The following is a 23,608-nucleotide window of genomic DNA, read 5'->3' on the forward strand; positions in this document are numbered from 1 at the left end:
AAGGCTTACGGCGAAACGAAAAGTGATCCAACGAAAAGTTATCATGCCGATAGCCCCGGCTTTGACCGATCGCAGAGACACAAACCAAGATAACCTTATTTGTAACTTTGAGTGCCTAGAAAGTTGTTGTTTCACCCGAGTCAGCGGTTCGAAACGATGCGAGAGTGTTCCATTACGTAAATTGGAGGCTCCCAAAGTGTTATCTAGCGCAGAGATGTGTTTCTTCCGAAATTGTCATTACGTGCCGGGCGAAGGAAAGAAACTTGAACGCCCAGACCCAGTGTTCAATACCGGACGGACCACGGCACACGCCTTAACATCGTTGTCCGTCTACAGTGCCCTCGGCTCGGCTCGATGCAAACATGCATCCTAAGGCATTGCCTCATCTTTATGCGAATGATGCTACGGCTGGCCGGTTTTTGGTTGGTCCTGAACAAATTTATTAAATGCAACATTCTGTCGCAAGTCTTGCGTGTCGTACCATGCGCCGTAATCATCGTGATGGTGACCAATGCTGTAGAACATGACTCTATGTTGTAGGTACCGCAGCACACATACACCCATCGAAGTTCCGCCCTTTCGGGAGCATCCTGAAGTGCCAAACAATCGATCCACTCCCGGGACGAAACCCAACCGAGTGTAACACACCTCGAGGTGTCTGTCTCGTCTGCCTCGTTGTGGTGGTTGCTTTCACAATGCCTATTACTGCACCGATGAAGCGGAAGTCGTGCCCAGGAGGCTCTAGGGAAGTTGTAGTTCAGTCACCACCAAGAACTGGGACGAGGGTCGGAAACTTCCAGGACCAGCAAACAAGGCTGACGAACAACAATTTCCATCCATACCTTCCACGCATGAGGCGCTGCTCGATGCAGAGCGACCCCAAGCGAGATTAATTACTCTCGTCTGACCAGCGACCCTACAGATGACACCTAGTTGTGCACTGGGAAACCGAAGAACTTGCAATTGAGCGCAAGGCAGCCCGAAACATACACACAATCCACTGCAAAAGGATCCGTAGAGCCCCATGGGTACCACTGCCGTAGTCCTGTAGATTAATTAATGATAATTATTTTGGCGTTCAATATTTATCTATGCGGCCAAACGGATACACTGCGGCCAGTGCACTCTGCCGACCGAGACAGGTGCAACCTTGTGCCTCTGCCCTGGTTCCGGCCTGTTTCCTTCCTGGTTCATTATTTTTTCACCATTTCCCACTCGATTGGCCTTCAATTTTGCTCGTAATCACTGTGCTTGGACCGGGGATTGCCTTCCTTTAGGTCGACCCAACCCAACCCAAACCCAAACGTCTTCATCTTCGCATGGCACCGTATCTTCTCCGTACTTCCATGTGCCAGCCCGGCTAAGTACCGTTCATCGTCACTGAAAATGCGCTTCTTCCAGCGGCAGGATGCGACACAGCTCGTGTGTTGTCAACCGGAGCCACATAATCTCATCGGAGGACGCGCCACACGGTCGTCTCTATTGCGACAAATGGGCTGCGCTGCTTACGTGTACGTGTGCAGCCTTTTCCCTTCGTCTCTGGCCACGGTGTTTCGGCCGACCTCAAAAAAGGACAACATTCTGCATGCACAAGCCCCATTGCACCATCAGAGTTCACCGAGACGAGATCCGGGAGGAGGAAAAGTTTGAGTATGGTCAACGTCGCATTGGCCGGCCAGACGCTAGGACGCTCTCGTTGGCCAATGTTCGAGAATCAATTCCAATGAAACAGGACGCTGACGACAACAGCAAATGGCAGAGACTCCGACCAATAAATGGTAGCAATAATGAACAAGGTCTGTGTTCGTTACATGAATCGTCGCCAAGGATTGCATGAGTTCGTTCGAGGACACTATTATTAGGCGAGGCACAGTAGGAACTAGAGCGTCCTGCATGTCCCCGAATTAAGCCTGTGCCTTATCGATAAACTACACATGCTCAATTCGTTAGAGTACTGGCCTTCGAACCGAAACTAAACTCGTTTCAATTGTTTCATACAAACTTTATTCCGATTTCAAAAGTTGTATAACCGTAGTTTGTTTGGATCTCTCTTTTCGACTGTATAATCAAGATCTGCACCCTCCATCGAGTTTAGGGCAATCATTAGAGTCATTTAATGGACCGTTGCAATAGTTTATTCTATTCACTGTCATATTTTCAGATAAATGTAATTGAGGCCAATAAAGTAGTAACACTTCATACCCTAGTAGTTAGGTACTACTTTCAGAGCTTTCCAATCAATCGGCTGCCTTTGCCAAAAGCAGCGCAAAGCACTTTATTAAATGAAAGGATTGCCAACATCACAGCAAAACCCCTAAGGAACTGTGTCGCAGAACGGGCAATTGATTGCATTCATTAGGTTAGAAACCATTTCACTGTATCCATTTCTTCTTCGGACGAAACTGATAAGATGTATTTCTTCGCACTGATTTCTCGCGCAATTCCCAATGCAAGACCATCTCCTTTGCTTGCATGTAAAAAACTGAAGATTAACGAGAACGAAGAAAATCAACTATTACCAAAAAACACAAAAAGTGAGAAAAGCGTGAAAAATGAGAAATGAAAGTTGACACCGAAGAATCGGCGGTCTCCGGTGGCCGGAAGTTATACACCCGGATGGGGAACCCGGCACTGCTGGCTGGCCGATTTTGCATTTCCGTTCCGTTGCGGAAACGCGCTCGCAATAATGAACTTTCGAATCCATTGCACTCGGCCGCCCGGCTAGCATTGGCACCGGCAGCTTTACACCAACTCAATCAAAGTGAAATTATTGGTTCCGTTTGGGTCACTGTTGCCACCGAGAGCACTTCCTCCTTTAGGGCTCCTTCCGGGAGACATTCCAGAGAACGTGACCGTAAGAAGGTTTGCTCCAAAAATACCAATCCTACTCGTCCGATCAGAACAGCGAGGGCGAGTTTGTTGGGAAGAGTGCGGAAACCTTCACCGGAAGCGGCTGGGGAGAGTGAGATAATAAATTAATTCAAACCTCGGCTGCCACCGTCAGCGATGCCGGAATGTCCTTTCCCAACTTTTGACATCTCGTCTGTTTCTTTTCCCACGTTTCCCATTCGAGCATTCCTGTCGTCACTCGAACTCGATAAAGAAGCTCTCAGGAGGACATTTCGCATTATTTGGGAGGTGGAACTATGGATAGTTCCGGGCTAGAACTTGCGCGAAAGTCACAAAAACTTTACTCTAATTTTGCTTCACTTAATCCTGGTGGCTCCAAGTCTTTTTTCTCCAAACCCATGCTGAAAAAGAAACTATTCTAGAACAGATGTCAAAGAACGCAGAACGAACACGAAACTTCTTGCCCACATGGTGTCAGCGCCAGGCACGAAGCGCAAACTTTCACGAGCGCGAACATAAACAGCTGGCTAGATGGCGCATAAAACATAAAAGCACCGCTATCACACCGGATGCCAGGAGTTGGAGTTGGGATCCAGAAACAATGCATACATTTAACAACTGTCTGCCGTAAAACTGGCATCTAAAGGGGGTCTGCGAGAATCGTGCGCAAGAACGCCGCGTTTTTTTAGCGAAACTTTGTCGTCTTAACTGACGAACGTAACGTACTACTGATCACACTTCGGGTCCAAGAATGGCAAAGAGTGATGTACTTCCGGCGTTGGTTTTGCTTCATCGAAACTAGCGTCCGGAGAGATCGAAGAGAAACGAAATCCATCCCCAGCGGGTTACGGAGCGAGAAAATAAATTGAATTTTTACTACACCACGAAAAAACTTCTGCAACCGAGATGAGTGAAACACGGTAATGCCGGCGGTGGTCGTGACTGTAAAACGAGAACATACGCCAAACCAGGAAGTAAACGTCCTCTAGACGCTAATCTGGCGTGCCCGGAAAAGCGCGAATAGCACACTGACTCCAGAGCAAACACGTTGATCGAGATAAGACTTGGTGCCCATCTAAATCAGGCTGAACTACCAGTCCCGGGTAAAATGACGGAGAATCTGTAAAACATGATTATTGGAAAATCAATAAGTGGGGTAAAAAGTGGAGTCGTTCCATCGTTACTTCGTTCGATACAAAATCGGGGGAAATAAAAATTAAAAACAACCTAAAGAACCGAAATGGGTCAAAAGTGCAAACGGCCAGAGAACGAGAAAATGTGCTTCCCGACATCTCAGCCGTTAGCGTGGTAGATGTAATAAAACAAAACAACCAAAGGCAAGAAGCATTCCGGGAACTTTGTATCGAACAGCGTACCAAGCATAAAGTCCTTATAACCAAGCTTTTTTCCCATAACCTTAGGCTTAGAGAATGGCTCAGACAGAATATACCTCAACAAGTGCGAGGTCGAATCCGAAGGGATGCATTTGTTTGTAAGCTACGCTACGGGTAAATAAGGTAAGCTTAAAGCTACGAGTAAATTGTTTAAGGATGGCGGGTGGAAAACAACAAAGAACAATTTCTTTTACGAAAAGTAGAATAAATGAAAAATGACTCCGATGGTTTGGACGGGTTGGATTTGAAGTCTATCTATCTTTCCAGCTAGTTTAAAATATATTCAAAATGACATTCATGTTAAGACATAAAAAACTCGTTGAAACCACCGATATTTTTTCAAAAAGAACAAAATATTTAAACCGGTTTGTCATAAATTTGTCAACTGCTACTGTTATATGAATTTCGGCATTTTAAAGAAAAATCTATGAATCAATTCAGGTTTTCTTCCAACGTTTCGGAGCCATTTGCAGCCATTCCGTCGTTCCAATATAAAACGAGCAAATAACTTTTAATGCTCCGGTATCACATATTTCAACAACGGATGACACTCGCATTCGGAGCTGGAATAAGCCGTTTGCTTGCACCATCAGTCCCCCGATCCGGCATCGAGCGCGAACGCCCTTGGGCCTTCGTTGTTTAGCACCGCGAATTTCTCTTGGCTACGGCATTTCAGCTAAAGGCATTTGTTTTCATTAATAAATAATTCACCAATTCGGCACCAGTGACAGAAATCGAAATAATTCCCAGCCGTCCCAACAGAGTGAACCAACAGGGAACAGAGCGTACAGGAACACAACAAAGAACAGGGAGCGTAAACATACTCGAAACCGGTCGCAATAATAATCGCGGCTAGGACCGGAATCGCGAAGCTCGTCCATTTATCATACGCACCGTCGATTAATTCCTCCCACTTTTCCACCGCCCTTAATTTCGTGCATCGTGCAAAAAGGGTGGCCACCCTTTTATGGCTTTTAAAATCGGTGGTCAGGGAGTGTCGGTGAGAACGGATGAATACCTTCACACCTTCACCGATTGTGGCGGTATAGCAGCGGAAGAATTACCCCGTTTAGGAGGCCAAAATTTGCAACCTCCCGACGTCCTGGCCTAGTTTCACGGTGGCGATACGCAAACCGGTCATTGATGGCAGTGCCGGATAATGATTGCAAGAGGAAAATTTATCGCGCGAATGATAAATACGATTTACGGCACAGGATGTGACAGGGCCGTGAGAATATAAATTGCATCGAATCGAACACCGTGGCACGGAAGAAGGAAGTGCGAAGTGCTGATAGAACAATCGCGGTCGTCATTATTCAGCAAGCTGCGGCATAGTGCGCGTTACGGCCAATAGATGTTCGATTGAATTTAATAGAAATCAATTCCCGACCAATCATTATGCGTACCATAAGGAGCGCCATGAGTGTGCATAATTGTTTCAATTAATCCTTGCCAAAGACAACGATGAGCAACGTTCATACAAACATTCACCTTTATAAGCGCTTCATGCCCGTCCTGGCAGCTGAAAAGGGAAACAAATAAATAGATAAAACAATTTTCATTACGTAAGATTACTGAATTTATTCGTGATTTATGAATTATGAAGAGTTACTAATTATTGATTGAATTCGGGTTCTTTTTACCTTTTCTCTTCTCACAATTTTGCTGACTTCTCTAATATCGCTAATATCAGCTAAACCGCCATGGAAATGCAGGATAACTACTGCTAATTCAGAGGGTAGCGCGAAGGAAGAAAAGCCGCAGTATCGGAACGTTCCCACAATATTAGATTGGCTTCTTCGTTGCTATTCAATCTTAAACCGACGCTCGATACTCGCTCAAGTTGAGTATATTTGCAAGAATAACCAAAACAGTAATTAGCAACATGCAAATTGATTGTAACACATGCACAGGAACGATTACCTTACCGTACCGAAAAAGGATATGTTTTGCTTCACTTCAAATACTTACTTCCGATAGCGTTACTCTTTGCTTGCTATTGGCAAATTATCGTTAACTCCAGTCTAGACTTTGACTTTCTGCTGTATCCGTCGGCTCGTGGCCCTACGATAGCCTATGCTCTACATGGCCAAACGAATCAGACCGAATAAGCTTCAGCGTCTTCCACAATACTATTCCTTTCGATAGACGTTCAAACAGTGCACTGGGCCATTCCCACATACGCGCCCTACAATCAGTTCTCTACAGGTGTTCACAAACGAAAAACGGGTCATTTGTATCATTAATGCGCTCACATCAGACACACGTACAATTCCCAAACAGTTTTAACTTGAAGCATTCGCCCCAAGCGCATCCTTACACTAAATCACTTAAAGACAAACATTATTAACGTCCCCTGCGTGGCGAACTATGAAAAACGAAAAGTTTAAACAAAATTCATTCTTCTACACATAACACAGCAAGTGGTTGGGAATATTGGCTGTCCAATAAAGGGGAAACAAAGTGATTTCAAGACCACAAAAATCAAGACCGAAAGGTATGTCCTCGCGTCGCACTACCTATTTCTTCCAACTAGAACATTGATAAAGATGACTATCGCAATTAAGAACATTCACGACATTCAGTCCCATAAATGGCCTTTTACTTTAGCTCCTAAGCGTACTATGTAAACTTAAACCCTATGATGCTGCCACTCGACGAGGCCATTAGCAGCTGGTTAGCGAGATGACGCCACTGCCGCCCTTTTTACTTACCCCCGCAGACCTCGCTAGAAATAATCCCATTATTGTCCACGCTACCCCACTACGTTCCTATGCTCCAGGTCACCCACTAATGTGTCCTATGCTCCTGCACGAGAACGCCGGGTAGCCATTCTTAGCTGCTTTGGTTGTTGGCTTGTTTGCGCTTCACGATTCGGCAATCTCCGTCAGACTGCCCATCCGCGGGAACGAGGACAACTGTGGGCAAATTGTAGCCACCGCCGAGGTGGCAGCAGCCCCTACAATGGAGGAACTTTCCGAAACGCAACTACTACTGCTGCTGTTGCTGCTGCTACTATCGATGGCAGCGCCCGTGCCAGTTGCGTTGCTGGCAGAACTGCCGTCAGCAATGGTGCGACCGACGCGACTTAGGCTACTGTTGGCACTGTAGTTACTGCTGTCATTGATCACGCAGCCCCCTTGACTGCTGGCGATGCTGTTAATGCTACTATTGCTGCTGTTGCTGTTGCAGCTTCCCAGAGTCGCTTCCTGATCGAGGGCAGTCTTAAGTAGCTGCTCGCGAAGCTCCCGTCCGTTACCAATGACGGCCGACAGGACCTGTCGGTCGGTCGGTTCTCCCCTGTTCGACACCGTCAAACACATGGCAGCAGCCAATTCTCCATCTACCGATTCTTTCATCTTAGTTCCTCCGTCAACTTTCTTTCCCTGTCCTGTGGTCAGTTTAGCTGTCAGCGCCTCACCTGTTTCCGAATGGCTGACTTCCATCATAGTGTCGCGGCACTCACTGCTGCTACTGCTACTGCTACTGCTTACCCCACAATCCATCATCAATGTAGCAGTATTTGGAGGACCAGTTTGCTCGGAGGACACCGAAGACGATGGCAAATCCACATTCGAGCACATGTTAGGACCTCCCATACCCGGATTGATGCCTGTCGGTGTGGTGCACTGGCTGCTGCTACTACTTCCACCGCTACTACCACCGACCCCAAAATGCATAGCTGGTCCGGATGGGATGCCGAACGGTAGCGCTAGACAGTGCGTTGCTCCCGGTCCTGGTATTCCGGACAGTTTGGAGAGGAAAAACTTTGGTGTTACACGGCCACTGGAGGTCGAGACTAAGGGAAATGTGCCGCTCGGATGTGCGATGACATTGTTGCTACCATTCTCGAACGACGTCGTCGACGAGTCGGGACTCGCACAAATCGGCGAGGGAGAGGGCGTTTGGCAAACTGGAGAAGATCCACTAAAAGAGAGAAAATGAAACGTTTCGCTATGTAAGAACTGCAAAATCCATTGCGTTGCAAGTGGTACTCTACCAACGTGCTATCAGGCAGTGGGTGACGCCCCTGCTGGCACCATTTCTGATAACACGCTCGCACACGTCATGGCACGGTCACGATTCGTTAGAGGAAAAAGGTATGGAATAGACGAAAACCGAAACCGGCAAGCGACTTACCGTTCTGAGGTGAATATTTTCTTCGGTGGGGGCGAATAGCAGTTACCATAATGCTCCTCCTGGTCGTTTATCTTTCGCTTCACTGTCGAAAGCGGACTGGGACGCAGTGGACACGGTGACATGGATCGGCGTGTGACAAATTTTCGTGTTGGCGACGGCGAAGTGGTTGGATACTGGAGCGTGATGCCACCACGGCTGAAATGGAACGGAATGTCAAATTAGAACGGTACACTCGATGCTCCCACCGTGTACTGCTTACCTGGTGGGCGAAGGACTAGAGCAGCAGGTAGACCCCAGCGTAGGCAACGCGACGTGCAATGGGTTCTGTAATTCTTCGTTCATCTTGACGGACGAACCAGTTGCTGTGAATGACCAGTTTTCGGCCACCAGCGTCAGATCTTCATAGCTTTGTGACATCTGCATCGCCGAGTGGACTTCCCTCTCATGGTTCACCTCACGGCTATTGCTCACGTCGGCGCACTCTTCCTGCCGAAGTTGCGATATTCGGGGTGTGAGCCTTCGGCCAGACGTACCGCTGCGCCCGGGGCTCGCGCCACCGTTCGAAATGACCGCCAGGGGGTTAAAGCTGGCGGAAAAACGGCGGACACGCGGCGTAAAGATGTTAGAAAATGACGTCGGAAGTGATTCTCTACGGAAAGGACAATTCCTGCTTAGAGAACAGATTCCCGGTGCTGGGGTGTGATCAAACAGTTGATGGCATCTTACCTGGAACCGGTTTGTGGTGACACTTGGTAGGTGATGGCCGAATTCAGCATACCCACTGCGTTTACTTCCGACGCTCCCGATGCCTGATGATGCTGCAGGCTGCTCGCTGCCGGCTGCGATTGGCCTTCTTCCATCGGTTGTACCCCCACGGTGGACGTTGCAAGAAGATTGTTTATTTGTGGTGCACTGGAGCAACGTTTGAGCGCATTCGGCGAGTCGACATCCATCTTACAACCATACGCGCTCTAACTTCCTGCTGCTTTTTCTCTTCCGCTCCTTGCGACCAAAAACACGATTCTAGCTTTCGGACCGCTTAAGAACGTATAGGTTTTTAATGTTCCTACCGCTACCGCGATTCAATTACTGTTGGCCGCTTAGCGACGGGCGAAGATGCACTGCATGAAACGTAATCCACACGCGGCCCAGAGCACTGCTTTACTCAAAGAACCATTCCGCACAACATAGAACCATATCAGGGCAAGGGCCTCACATTTTGCTCTCCGAGCGATCAATAATCGCCATCGTTGCGCTTGCTACAAAAGTTGGACCAGCGCAACACAGAAAGCTGACACATTTCGCCGCGGAAAAAGCTTGCGCTCGCTCATGGGCGCCGAGTAGCGAGTGGAAAAATCGACCGTCGACGTTTTGTGCCCGGTTTCATCCTTTTTCGTGATCCAAGTATGATGATGATTATATTATCTCTTCGTACAAATCGTGCGCTAGGAACTGGGTACAATGTCTGACACTTTGACAAACAAAAACACTCGAACTAACTCCAAACGGGAACAACGGTAAGCAAATCGCTGAAAGCTTCAACATTCAACTCCATCTGTGGTTTTTACTGGCAGAATTTAGCTTATCTTCGGAGCGCAGCGAGAACTATAAGCAGAATTAACAACACACACTTTCGGGAGTTTTTCCGATGACAGTTCGAGCGAGGAGTGTCAAAGTCGAGTTGACAAGAAAGTGTCAAAACCAATGTGTCTGATTTTCCTTTCGATCCTTTCGGTCGTGGCCACTAAATTTTTTCCCACAGTTATCACCGTACGCAAAGCGGCACTAAAGTAAGGGAGTCAACCAGATCAGCAATCAACCACGAAGATGCCGCCCAAGAAAGCGCCAGCTGCGGCTTCCAAGAAAACCGAAGCTAAGAAGAAGGAAAAAATCATTGAGGTACGTACCGCCAGATGATGGCACGAATGCCGTGCACTAAAACCGTGAAGGATTCCGCTGTAAGTAGCTAATAGTTTCTGCCTTCAATCCCCTCCCGGCTTGCAGGATAAAACATTCGGTTTGAAGAACAAAAAAGGTGCAAAGCAACAGAAGTTTATCTCGCAAGTAGAGAAGCAAGTCAAGAGCGGCGGACAACATAACCTAGTGACGAATGTGAATGCAAAGAAGGAGGAGAAGGAGAAGAAGCTGAAGGAACAGAAGGAGCTGGCCAAACTGTTCAAACCGGTAGCGACACAAAAGCTCGAGGTCGGCGCTGACCCGAAGTCGGTGCTATGTGCCTTTTTCAAGCAAGGCACCTGTACAAAAGGCGATAGGTGCAAGTTTTCGCACGATCTAGCCGTTGAACGGAAATCCGAAAAGCGTTCCATTCACTTCGATATGCGCGATGCCGACGCCAACGATACGATCGAGAACTGGACTGAGGAGAAGCTGTCCGAGGTGGTTGCCAAGAAGCATGGAAAAGACAAAACAATGCCCACTACGACGATCGTAAGTATGGTACACTCCATCATCACACTCTGGATCCTTACTTCTTCGCTGATTTTGGTAGATCTGCAAATATTTCCTGGATGCCGTGGAACGTTCACTGTACGGGTGGTTTTGGGAATGTCCCAACGGCGATAAGTGCATCTACCGACACGCCCTGCCACCTGGCTATGTACTGAAGAAAGATAAAAAGAAGGCTGAAGCGTCAAAAGAAGAGATATCGTTGGTCGATTTGATCGAGCGCGAGCGAGCCGCACTCGGGGCGAACCAAACGCGCGTCACGCTGGAAACTTTCCTCGCCTGGAAGAAACGCAAGATTCAGGAAAAGAAGGACAAACTGCAGAAAGAGGAGGATCGTAAGCGCAGCGATTTCAAGGCCGGTCGACAGAATGGTCTTTCTGGTCGCGAGATGTTCAGCTTCAACCCAGAACTGATCGACTACGGCGTCGACGAAGGCGAAGCGGCCATCGAATCGTACGGCCGCAATGAGGACGACGACGACACTACCGAATACAAGGAGCTCGATTTGAATATGCTCTCGCTGTCGATCAAAGATGTAAGCGCCATGATCGAGTGAAATCTCTTCATTGTACCAACACTTAAACTTTGCACCTTTCCACGTTTCTCTGCAGGTGGACGATACGGGAACGGTAGCGGACATAGATCGCTGGGAAAAAATGGCCGCAGGGGCAGCCGAGGCGGCAGCGCGTACCTCAGCCGAAGATGCTACCGTTTCCGATGCTGCCCCAATTAACGAAAACCTTTTCCTCGAAGAAGACCTCGAAGGTCTGGATGATGATCTTAGCGATGACGAGGACGATGAGGACGAAGACGATGGAGGAGAGTCGGACGAAACGAGCGAAAAGTCGTGACAAGTCAACTGTTGAAACACTGCAAAGCACAACCCAACAACTGTGTCAATCCTCTTGTTCTGTTGAAGGTACTCGTTTTGTCGCGTGGCAAATTTCGTCGCGGTAGCAGCACACGAGCCGCAACGAAATAATAATTTTAATATTAAATTATAACGACAAAACACGTTTTCACTCAACACAAATGTGACAGCCACTCGGATTAAAGGACCAGGCTGGGCACGTTGCGGATACATGAATAAAGTTTATTGTAACACACATCCTCGTATCTACGATAGGTGTTCATTTTAAAGTGTCTGTTTAACAATTAGCTGTCCCTCTTTACACACAATGCTTTACTCACCTTTCTAGTTCTTTATTGAGAAGGCTCGGATCAACAACTCTAATGAACACAGCATAAACAGTTTCAGTTTATCTTCAATGATAAAATGGTTAATTCATAGCCTTAACTTTGTATGTATCGTTTTCGCCTTTTCGCGTTCGAGTTTTTACGCTATTCTTCACGTCGTGTGTCGGAGCTGCTAAAGAATAATACTGAGGAAAGGGATTGAAGCGTTTAGTCCCAAAACGGTTCTTCTAAGCATCTCAACACATAACAGTACTCTAGAGAGGGAGCGGAATAATACAATAAAGCAAGGAAAAGCAAGTAAAATAATGTGAGAGGACCGGCCATTTTCTCTTTTGTTTTTTGATCATTTGCGAGTGAATTGGTGATTTTCTTTTTATTCAAACCATACTAACGATCAACTTCTACACTGTTATACACTTACATTAAAGCCGTAACCTTTGACGATCCCAGCTCAGACGGTCACAGATACACTTTTCACCATTGATACATATGCGTGTCCCTTTCGACAACGTCATGCGCCACCTTAATCTAATATAGTTGGGGCTACCTTCTTGATTATTTTTATCATCGATAACCGCGTTCCCTCCCAGCGGGAAGCTGTCCCAAACGCGTACAGTGACGATGTGACGAACTCTGGTTTGTTTGTAAATGGTAGTCTTTCTAGCACCGTCCACCGTGCTGCGGTGTGGATTAATTTAGTTTAATAAATGTTTACGTTGCTGCTCACTACCGCCGGAACGCTTAACCGACCGAATATTAAGCGGAAATAGAAAAAAAACTAAAACAAAACAACAATGGGCGCTTCGAAAAAGTGTCTTCAAGACATCAATAAACACAACATTGGATGGTGCTCAACAATTTCCTTTAACTCCGTTTCGTTTTTGAACATCCATCATCTACATGTGCAGGAAACTGCGCAATAGTGAAGCAAAAAGTCTATACAAAGCTAGATCCGGTTGGCTGGCAATTTGCCTTTTACTGTTCCTCTTGGTTTCTTTACGCCGCCGGAGTGTCCGGGATAATTGAGGTGAAAAACGTTATCACAAGCGTCCCGAGGAAAGACGTCATGTCATTCAAAGTCATTCGCTGTCCTTCAGTAGCAGGTTGTTCCAAGTTGGCCAGCTCACTGCCAACCGGTGCTGCTTGCTGTGCGGCGGCAGAGCCTTCCGTTGCCCTGCTGTTGGCGGCTGCCGGACCGGTGCGTGGACGAGGCATGATAGAAGGACTGCGGCTGCCGTTGTTGCTCGTTGATGACGTGGCGGCAATGTTCGATGCAGATACATCGTCTTCTCTAACGTTCGAACTTTGCTCGAGGGATTCTGCCGTAAGTGAATCCGACGAATTGTCTACCACTGGTTGTTCTTCAGCAGTTGTCTGTTCGATCCGCTGCTCTTGCGGAGCCCCTCCAGGTACGTTATTATTTTGCTGATCACCTGCAGCCGCCGGCTGAGGAGCATCGGCCCCTCGCCTATCCACCGCTTGCGAAAGACGATCGAGATGCTTTTTCCTGCAAAAGTAAAAAGAACCACTGTTAAAACTAACTCTTCCTCATGTTTACCTAGTGTATACTTACAAGTACAACATCACACCGATCATCAACACGGTGAAACAGCGCATTGGTGAAGAGTAAACGTAAATGACCGTCATCAGTATGCCGACTCGGCACATGCTGAAAAACACATCAAGCCAATCGTTGTTTTCCTGCTCTTCTACCACGATATTCGGGAAACGGCGTTGACCCCGAGCAGCTGCAGCATCAGGAGCATCCGCAACGCCTTGGTCTTGTGCAGGCACCTGCTGTGCTGGAGTTGTCGCCACTGTTGGAGCCTCATCAGCGGCTGGCGCCGTCGGCGAGACGCCGGATGGCGAACTGCTGGTGCTGCTGGTCAAAGAAACCTGTTGGTTGGTCGTTGCAGCGGTCGGTGATCCTAACGAGGATGAACTTGGTGCTGGATTGGGAATGGAGGGTGTAAGAAAACTGGAAGCCGCAACTACAGGCTGTGTTCCTGCGGCGCTCATCGCCGCAGGAATGCTACTGCCAGAAGGCAGCGCTCCAGCGGGCATCATACAGGGATAGTAGACTGACGGGAAGTTGGTAAATGGCCCAGGCGCGACAGGTTGGCTGAGTGCAGGAACCACAGCTGGAGCTGTTGCTATCGTCGCTGTAGAAGTTTCGAGCGAAGCGTTTGCCAAAGGGACTCCGGATGGAGCATAAGCGTTCACATTGCTCTGTCCGGAATTTATTCTACAATAACAAAAACGAAAATAGCAAAAGTTTACTTTGGTGGTTGGTCAGAATAAACTTAGTGATGATCGCGCTTACAGATTAATGTATTGGTTGAGGTACTGCATGTAGGTATGCTGCACGAAACTGTGCAGGGCTGCCGTTTCCTCCATTAGGGCGGATGTCCCAGGAAGCGTTCGTAGCGTAGGTCTGGTCATGCGCTGGCGAAGCCCTCCATTGTCGATCGACGAACCTGCGCTTTCACGTTCCTGCGAGGCTAGTGATCCAGAGTCTTCACTGACACCGCGAGCAGAAGTAGCACCGACATTGGCAGTAGATGAAGAACAGCTAGCTGATGGATTCTGATTCGCCGCCATTTTAGTAGCGGGAGCTTTACTGGCAATGTTGCTACTGCTACTGTAACAGTGATTCTTTGGCGTGAAAACTAGATGAACTGTGTGCGCCTGTTGGCCATCATACTGCCGGAGGACGTCCTTGAGTACCACGCTATCACCGAGCAACTGGCCTGAGTAGATCAACTTTTGCTCATCGGAATTCTATCGAAAACAAAGACAAATGATTTCAATAAATTGTTAATTCCCTTTTGAGTACGATTTAAATTTAGAAGCCAAGAAAACACCCTACTGGGCATCGCCTTATATGGATTCGGCGACTCAAGTTGCAGACTGCAAACTTAAATGTTGACGTGGTCACTGTGGATCACTCGATTGATAAGAAAGTAAATGTGGTTCTTTGTGCAAATGCAGTGCTTTTCACACTAAACTTTTAAGAAATTTAACGCTTAAAAATGAACACTACACAGCACAGCAAAACTGCACGTTTTACAACATTATTTTTTCAAATGATTGCACAGCACAAAAAATAGTGCCAAGTACGTCGCTTGGTCTCTGCTCGAGTGTTATCATAATTTGTAAATGTTTTGCCAACCCCCACACTCTTCTTCGACTGAGCCCATCGTCAGGAGGTACTCCATATCACAGAAAGGAAAAAAGTCGGTTATATTTCTCTTATCATTGAACCAATACTACTGTTACGAAGTAGACGAACCACGTACAGCTACATGCAGACCACCCCGAGGATTTATTTTCAATTCGAGGGTTTTATGGTGGTAGTCGTTTGATCCCAATTTATTTGAAACTGAAGTTAAACATGAACAAGAAATGTCCAATATGAACATTCAGAAATCCATACAGGATAACCGTGATGGAAGGATCAACAATTTTGCATTTAGGTTTCACTCTTGCGGGTTGGACCAGAGACAACCAATGTTTGCCAGCTAATATTTCGATGTATTTTCACGGCACCTTGAGTAGCGAAATGGACAGAACAGTTTTAATGAATGAAGAAAATAATGCTTAATTCGCTTATCAAAAAATATGACTCTGCCAAAATGCACACCAGGGCCGGATGCAAATGAGAATTTAACACAGAGTGACCTACCTAACATCGTCCTGTCGCTTTGGACTGATTATCATACCGACACAAAATGATACGCATCCCCGCGACGAGGCCAAACAACTTCCAATGAGCTACGATTGTTCTGGTTATAGGATTTTTTGCATGCATTTTCGATTTCCACCCAAATAGATGCGAAGGACACATGTTTTCAAATCAAAACTTTTTCTGCTTAATCAAACAAAGCGTGGCTACATTAAGGGAAACTTTAAACTTGACCTTATGCTGACTTCAAACGAAAATGTATTCTATGCACATATAAAAACCATTAAACTTCGTTTCAATTCTGAACAGCCAGTCAATTGATAGAGAAGTGCCTCTGTAAATCAATAAAGAGTCTCGACAAACGAAACACGCGTTCGGAATGATGCAATCGGTGTCATGAACGAAGCACTGTGGCAGAGCAGCCTGTCGTTTAAATTTCTACGAATGAGGACACTTACTTGCAGTAAAGCTGCGAAGGAAGATCATCAAACCCAGCATCAAACCAAATTCCCAAGAGCATCTTTCTTTGGGCAGCTGGTTGTTTTGTTTATGTAGGTTACACGTGGACCAATGGATGGTGTTCAACACATTCGAAACAGTTTGTTGTGTCAGTAGACACTATGTGCAAACCCTTTTAAAGCAACTCAAACTAGTTAGCGTGTGTGCCTGTAATCCCAATCCCACGTTCCAGTGGGAGCGATCAGTTTAGATTGATTTCATTCCGTCCACCATAGACGATTGCTCGCGGCGGGTCACGTGTAATCGACACACTGGTAGCACCGCAGCAAATCTAATGGCGATTCATTTTTGCATCGTGATCATCATTATCGTGACAAAAAAAAAACAGATGCTAATAGCCACAACAGATGTGTTGTGTGAGGAAAATCACAAAAATGATATTATTTTTAGATGGCTGTTGCAACCACGCCTAAAGATCCTCAAAAGCTAGAAAACAGAATGATGGCTAAGCATACGTTGAATGATTACGTTCAAATCAGGCTGTTTCGCAATCCGCGATGCTTACCGGTTTGCCGGGGTACACCTCCGTCAGATGGCCCTTCAGCCGTCGGATCGTCCACGAAGGTTCGCATTTGATGGTCAGATCCTCGCACTGCTGGTTCGACGCCTTCACGATCAGAGTAACATCCATCGTGACCGGGAGCGGGTTGTTTAGCTGGCCACCTCCAGATGGTTCTACGGATGTTTATTGCACTGCGGAATTGTATATCACAACCGACGACGAAAAAAATGCGCCGCAATGACGTTATCGTCGTGATCGGGCAATTTGAATTCTATATTTTTTGCGTTCGCGACGACTGAGATACCACCACAACTGCGTTGACGAAGTTTTTGTTTTTTTCTCTATTGTGGCTCCGTCGTGTGTTCTTTTCGATTAGTTTGTTTTGTCACTTCCCGAACTGGAAGCCCAACACTAGCGTAGAGTAATTTCTGCGAGCAGCGAATCGCTGGAAATCTTCCGAATCAGACACACTTGCGGGCCGCGTAACTGATTGTAAGTGTCTGATTAGAAACGCTGCGGCCTTTGTTCCTGTAACCGGTCGTGGAGAATTGTCCGGAGTGATTCGGAAGCTTCTCCTTGCTGCTGTATGTTCACTGTTTTTGCACAATACGAAGATGCGGGGTGTAGAAAACTCGCGACAAGAAAATTCAGCTAAATCCGTTCACACTTACACGTTTTCCTACAAGCTGCTTTAAGTTTTCTGCCTCAGAGAGCTGCTATATTTAGACATGAAAACAAAGTTTGTCTTGCTCTCATACCCAGCGAGGTCACGGTATCAGAGGTTGGAGGCCGATTCACGGTGTACTTATTATGCACTAACAAATGAACCAATGGAACACGCACGGCTAGACTTCCTGCTCACCAGGGTCGACCGGTCAGAGCGATGGGCCCACAATTTACGCCAACGCTGGCAAATGGAGGGGATCTCGTAGGACCGAAAATTCCCGTTTTGTCCCGTACTGTTCGCTATTACGTGTTTGCTCGTTGTTTTTCTTTTTCCTTTCTTTCGTTACAGCGATTATGGCTACACTTTCGACGCTGAGCAGGAGCTACAACGAAATCACACCACAACACACAGGGGCTAGGGCGGGCCGTTCACCGATGCACACACGCTAAACACTAGCTGTATAAATGCACTTTTCGATGATAATAATGCCTTTCTTCGCGTTTCGCAATGATAACAAAATTGAGAAAGTTCGTGTTTGTATGGGATTGGTTGGGAATTGGTCCAACACTTCGTGTGGAGAGTTTGACGAGCAGCCAGCAAATGACAGCTACGTTGACAGTTACACGTTGCTGCGAAGGTTGGCTGCGTTGTGTAGAGTTCCGTAACTGACAACACGCCCAGTTTGAATTTAATTTTCTACCAGAAACGTTTTCGCCGCCTTATCGCACAGACCAGTGCCAATGGCGGGACACCAAGAGGATCTCCCGTATCGAGAGCAACATAAAAAATAACTCCAACACGTGTTTGAAGCTCTACGATTTATTATCAAAGGAGAATGCATTAAATGCAACTTGATCGAAAGAATGTTCTGTTCTGTTAACATAACTCAAATTAATCTTTAAACTATAACTTGGAGGAGGCTTTCGCCAATTTTTCGATTTCGCCTGAAGGAAGGAACCGTAAATATACCAAGGATCATTATTGTTGCAACAGAGTTGAACTTTTTCTAATTGGCCTGTTCATTGCGAATGTGTGTCAGTGGTTCAACTTTCTGCGCTGTTCTCCTCGCGAAAGAAAGTAACGTGCGTTTCCAGGCACATTGTCCCTTATCAGTGCATTTGAGAGCGCCCATTGGAACTCAATCAGCGGGCCCTCGTACACACGCAAACGGTGACCATATTTCAAGTTCAGCAGGACAAATGGGTTCGGCGAAGTGGCGTGGCGGCGGCCCACTATCGGTTTCCTTTCCCGCCGTCCACCACCACCGTCTAGACTATCGCCAAGATGCCCTCACTAGCCCTGATAAATGTTGTCCCCGTGGCCAATTATAAGCTGCAGCGCACCAGTCAGTTCTACTCCATCCGCCGATCCGTTAAGATGTTTCGCATTTTAAAATGTAGTGAATACTTATCAGTGCGGCAGTTCACTCGCGGTAAACATGTAAGCGCCGTTCTACCGATAACCAGTACTTTTCCCCGAGTCCCGCTGGATTTCGTAGAGTTTGTTTGGGACACTTGAATTGTGATAAGAGTCCCATGAACCATTGGGCCACATGTGTGAAGGTGGTGCTGACGCTAACGTGATGTCTCTGCTTCCCCAGACAGGAAAAATAATCGCTTTGCGACGCGAGGATCAATCAGTATGGGAACGGCGTGCCTCTTTTCCACCGGCGGTGGTGAAAAAGCTTATCAAACTAGGCGTCAAAGTTATAGTTCAGCCGTCCAACCGCAGAGCCTATCCGATGCAGGTAAGTTCCGATACAAGCCCTCGTTAACACGATAGCAAGGACGGTCGTCGAGATCTTTTGAAAAGGGACATGTCGCTTATGTAGTAACGAACAAACCCTGTTTCACCGGTTCTCGAGTACACTAAGCATTGATCTACGCGTAACTGAACACCGTCTGCAGTATCGGAGAAGTTTTGCCCAAACCAGTTAGACGACTACGATCAAGCCTACGATCGTTCGTTGTATTATCGGTATCTGGTGCTCAAGCCACAGAGATTTACTGAGAGCACATGCTGTGATAAGAGTCGACGATGGCGAAAAATAGCAAAAGTCCTCTACTGCCTTCTCAACCATTCATGTCCTCGTGAGCCTAGCTTGCTTACCTTGTTGACAAGTGGCAGGCAATCCGCTCGGTGCTTGGCGGTGCTTGGCGGTCCGGCGGTGCTCGGTGCTTGTGGCAAAATTCGTTCATGGCGATAACCAGTGAAAGTGACCCTGACTCGACCGGTTGCTACCGAGTACCGCCATTAACATTAACTGTAGGGTCCAAGTGCAATGTCGCCAACAAACCTGCGGATGCGGATTCGACAAATTATGATGGAATCTGTCATAGGCTGTCGGGATCGGCGTTCAGCTAAAATCACCTACTGCTGGTAACTTACTGGGCAACTTGGAAAACTGTTGCTGCCACGGGGACCATTTGGATTGACACTACACTTGCCACACGCTATTAGTGCAATTTGATTAAGCTTGATATCTCGTACCCTCTCTGATAAGGGTAGTCACGGTTGTCAACATGGTGATTGCGAACGCTTTCCGTGTGCTGTTCCCTTTCGCTTCCTCTGGCTAGACGCCCTGGGCTGCGGATGGTCACACGAGCAAACTGATAAGACACGAAAGGAATGGCTCAAGCCGCTGTACACACCTCCCAATTGGAGCGTAGTGCCGGCTTTTCACTTTCCGTTTCCAACCCGAGTTCCAGAGTCGGTGATTGAGTGTTCCCGTTCATATACGGCGTGACGGAGTTTAATGAATCGACCATTCAATGGGGAAAATCCGTTCGGTATCACGCGAACCGATAAGCTTTGTGGACGCTTATGAGGACAAATCATTCGTTTGATCAAATTCCGATCTATCAGGTCTATAATTATAAACTGGATTGCTCTTACACAGCGTAACTTCCTTCTAGAAATAGAAATACGTCAGTTCGGGGGGATAAACTAAAATGTAAAATGAAACTCAGTAAAAGGACAGCTGTTCATAGAGAAAACATCCTCCTCAATTGGCCTGTTTATCACGTTTCAGGCATATCTCAATGCGGGTGCTACCGTGCAAGAGGACATCAGCGAGGCATCGGTGATCTTCGGAGTGAAGCAAGTGCCGGTTGATGCCCTGATCCCGCAAAAAACCTACTGCTTCTTCTCGCACACGATTAAGGCACAGGAATCCAACATGCCCCTTCTGGACGCCTGCATGGAGAAAAATATCCGGCTGGTCGACTACGAGAAGCTGATGGATCGTAACGGTTTGCGGCTGGTGGCGTTCGGCAAGTACGCCGGAGTTGCCGGTATGATCAACATCCTGCACGGGCTGGGCTTGCGGTTACTCGCCTTGGGTCATCACACCCCCTTCATGGTAAGTTTTGTTAGCATCTCGTCTACTCGACTTGCCTGTTCGACGCTGTTCACGTTTTTCCGGAATTGTTTCCATTGCTAGCACGTTGGCCCCGCTCACAACTATCGCAACTCGTCGATGGCACGCCAAGCCGTGCGTGACTGTGGTTACGAAATTTCGGTCGGAATGATGCCCAAATCTATCGGTCCGTTGACGTTCATCTTCACCGGGTCCGGTAACGTATCGCAGGGCGCGCAGGAAGTGTTCCAGGAGCTCCCGATCGAGTTCGTGCCACCAGAAATGCTGCGGAAGGTGGCCGAGCACGGATCAACGAATAAGTTGTACGGTTGCGAGGTAAGCCGTTCCGATCATCTGGAGCGCCGCGAGGGCGGTGGCTTCGACCCCGTCGAGTACGATCAGTTTCCGGAGCGGTACATTTCCACGTTCAGCAAAAACATTGCCGCGTACGCGTCGGTTATTGTAAACGGTATATACTGGGCGGTCGGTGCTCCGAAGCTGATCACGATTCCCGATGCCAAGAACTTACTGCGACCGGCCAATACGCCCTGGTTGCCGACTAGCCGAGGGTCCCCGGCACTACCGCACCGGATGCTGGCCATCTGTGACATCTCCGCCGATCCAGGTGGTTCGATCGAGTTCATGAACGAGTGCACCACGATCGACACTCCATTCTGTCTGTACGATGCCGACCGGAACAAGGATCAGAAGAGCTTCAAAGGCCCCGGGGTGTTGGTGTGTTCGATCGACAACATGCCAACGCAATTACCGCGCGAATCGACTGACTTCTTCGGTGATTTGCTGTACCCGTACGCACTCGACATCCTGCAGAGTGACGCTTCGAAGCCGCTGGAGGATCACAGCTTTTGCCAGCCGGTCGAGGGAGCGATCATCTGCAGCAATGGCCGCCTAACACCGTCCTACGAGTACATTAACGAACTGCGTGAATCAAACAACCGGTCACGCCACAAGACGGAAGGCTCCTACGTGGGCAAGAAGCGTGTGCTGGTCTTGGGAGCTGGCTTCGTGTCGGCGCCGCTCGTTGAGTATCTTCACCGGGAGTCAAACGTAAGCATTAAGGTGGCGGCCCAATTCAAGGAGGAAGCGGACCGACTGGCCCAACGTTACCAGGGCGTGGAATCGGTGTACGTCAATGTGGAGGATGAGTCGGCGAACCTGCAACATTTGTGCGAAGAAAGTGACGTCGTAGTGTCATTGCTGCCCTACTCTCTGCACGGTCTGATTGCGAAGCACTGCATCGCAGGTCGGACGCACCTGGTGACGGCAAGCTATGTGAACGACGAGATAAGTGCCCTACACGATGCGGCCCGTGATGCGGGCGTTACGATCATGAACGAGGTGGGTCTCGATCCCGGCATCGATCATCTGCTGGCCCTGGAGTGTATCCAGGATGTGCACGAAAACGGTGGGGTGGTCGAATCGTTCGTGAGCTTCTGCGGTGGTCTGCCGGCTCCCGAGCACTCCGACAATCCGCTTCGGTACAAATTCTCCTGGTCACCGCGCGGTGTCCTGCTCAACACTCTCTCAGCCGCCAAGTATCTGAGCAAGGGCCAGGTGGTGGAGATCTCGGGCGGTGGTGACCTGATGACTGCTCCGCGCGAACTCGAATTCTTGCCCGGCTTTGCACTGGAAGGGTTTCCGAACCGTGACTCCACCAAGTACAAGTCGTTGTACGGATTGACCAACATCCACACGCTACTACGAGGCACAATCCGCTACAAGGGCTTCTCGGACACGATCAAGCCGATGCAGCTGCTGGGACTGATCGATCCGAACCCTCATCCACTGTTGCACCCTCACGGACCGGAGCTAACCTGGCGGCAGCTGATCGTCAACCTACTGGGCCTGGCCGATTCAGATATCTTCATAGAAAATCTCAAGTACCGCCTGGCGGAGAGAGTCGGAACGATTGATGGACTTGCGGAACTCGGATTGCTGGATAACGTACCGGTGGTCAAGATGGGCTCGCCGCTCGACACCCTCAGCTATTTCCTGTCGAAGAGACTTGCCTTCGGTATGCTCCGGTAATCGATACGGTTTCCCGCAGAGTAATGTGTGTTTCGTGCTTCACAGATGATAACGAACGGGATCTGATCGTGCTACGGCATGACGTCGGAATCCGCTGGAGTGACGGCCGCCGCGAGGAACGGGGCATCAACTTTGTCGTCTACGGGCAACCGGCGTCCACGGGTGGACACTCGGCGATGGCGAAGACGGTCGGGTTTCCTGCTGCCATAGCCGCCAAAATGATTATCGATGGTACGTCCCTCCGATGGGTTTGCCATTAGTTTCTCGCCTTAAAATGTGCTCCTCCTTTCAGGTGAAATCCAACAGCGAGGTGTAGTATTGCCCTTCACCGCCGACATCTACCGCCCGATGCTGGCCCGGCTGGAACAGGAAGGGTTGACGGCGACGACAACGACGAAGGTGCTCTAGGAAACCGTGGCTAGGGTTTGAACAACAATTAATTTCGCTTGTTACTAAGACTCATGTTATTTTCCTGCATCGTTTTACATCTACTTTTAAATAAAAAAAGAATCATTGAAGAACGTCGTAACTAAAAGTCCTTTCTGTATGTTTGTATCTAGATTTGTATAGATTCAACAGTATGAATCTGTTATGTTGTTATCAACAAACAAAGGGTTATTTCATTGAGTAAAAGATGGACGGAGAGCAGTTGCAACATATGCAACGCTGCATCGAAAGTTCATCCGCCGTCAGGATGCAATGAGAGCGAACCATGCCTGAATGAGAGAAATAGAATGAAAAATAGAGAACACCAAACGTTTGAATCAACAGTGTCCTTATC

At 47.9% G+C, this 23,608-nt stretch overlaps 4 protein-coding genes across 4 annotated transcripts; 2 read left to right on the top strand and 2 right to left on the bottom strand.

The window, feature by feature from the left end:
- Positions 1-5,834: 5,834 nt before the first annotated feature.
- LOC131209102 (uncharacterized) lies at positions 5,835-9,946 on the bottom strand. Its single transcript, XM_058202089.1, has 4 exons — positions 9,111-9,946; positions 8,644-9,033; positions 8,385-8,579; positions 5,835-8,171 (listed from the first exon to the last, which is right to left on the bottom strand). Exons 1-4 carry the CDS (start codon positions 9,335-9,337, stop codon positions 7,112-7,114), a joined length of 1,872 nt encoding a protein of 623 aa, XP_058058072.1. The 5' UTR covers positions 9,338-9,946; the 3' UTR covers positions 5,835-7,111.
- Positions 9,947-10,120: 174 nt separating this feature from the next.
- LOC131211976 (zinc finger CCCH domain-containing protein 15 homolog) lies at positions 10,121-12,396 on the top strand. The gene is made up of 4 exons (XM_058205677.1): positions 10,121-10,283; positions 10,389-10,832; positions 10,894-11,385; positions 11,462-12,396. The coding sequence occupies exons 1-4, from the start codon at positions 10,212-10,214 to the stop codon at positions 11,699-11,701; spliced, it is 1,248 nt and encodes a 415-aa protein (XP_058061660.1). The 5' UTR covers positions 10,121-10,211; the 3' UTR covers positions 11,702-12,396.
- On the bottom strand, positions 11,974-17,036 carry LOC131211975 (homocysteine-responsive endoplasmic reticulum-resident ubiquitin-like domain member 1 protein). Its single transcript, XM_058205676.1, has 4 exons — positions 16,757-17,036; positions 14,371-14,828; positions 13,621-14,292; positions 11,974-13,554 (listed from the first exon to the last, which is right to left on the bottom strand). Exons 1-4 carry the CDS (start codon positions 16,880-16,882, stop codon positions 13,044-13,046), a joined length of 1,767 nt encoding a protein of 588 aa, XP_058061659.1. The 5' UTR covers positions 16,883-17,036; the 3' UTR covers positions 11,974-13,043.
- Positions 17,037-18,770: 1,734 nt separating this feature from the next.
- Positions 18,771-23,350, top strand: LOC131206861 (alpha-aminoadipic semialdehyde synthase, mitochondrial). Its single transcript, XM_058199443.1, has 6 exons — positions 18,771-18,860; positions 19,021-19,167; positions 20,452-20,781; positions 20,863-22,813; positions 22,873-23,058; positions 23,120-23,350. The coding sequence occupies exons 1-6, from the start codon at positions 18,798-18,800 to the stop codon at positions 23,233-23,235; spliced, it is 2,793 nt and encodes a 930-aa protein (XP_058055426.1). The 5' UTR covers positions 18,771-18,797; the 3' UTR covers positions 23,236-23,350.
- The last annotated feature ends 258 nt before the right edge of the window (positions 23,351-23,608 follow it).

The sequence above is a fragment of the Anopheles bellator genome, chromosome 2, assembly GCF_943735745.2.
Source record: "Anopheles bellator chromosome 2, idAnoBellAS_SP24_06.2, whole genome shotgun sequence".
Lineage (NCBI taxonomy): Eukaryota > Metazoa > Arthropoda > Insecta > Diptera > Culicidae > Anopheles > Anopheles bellator.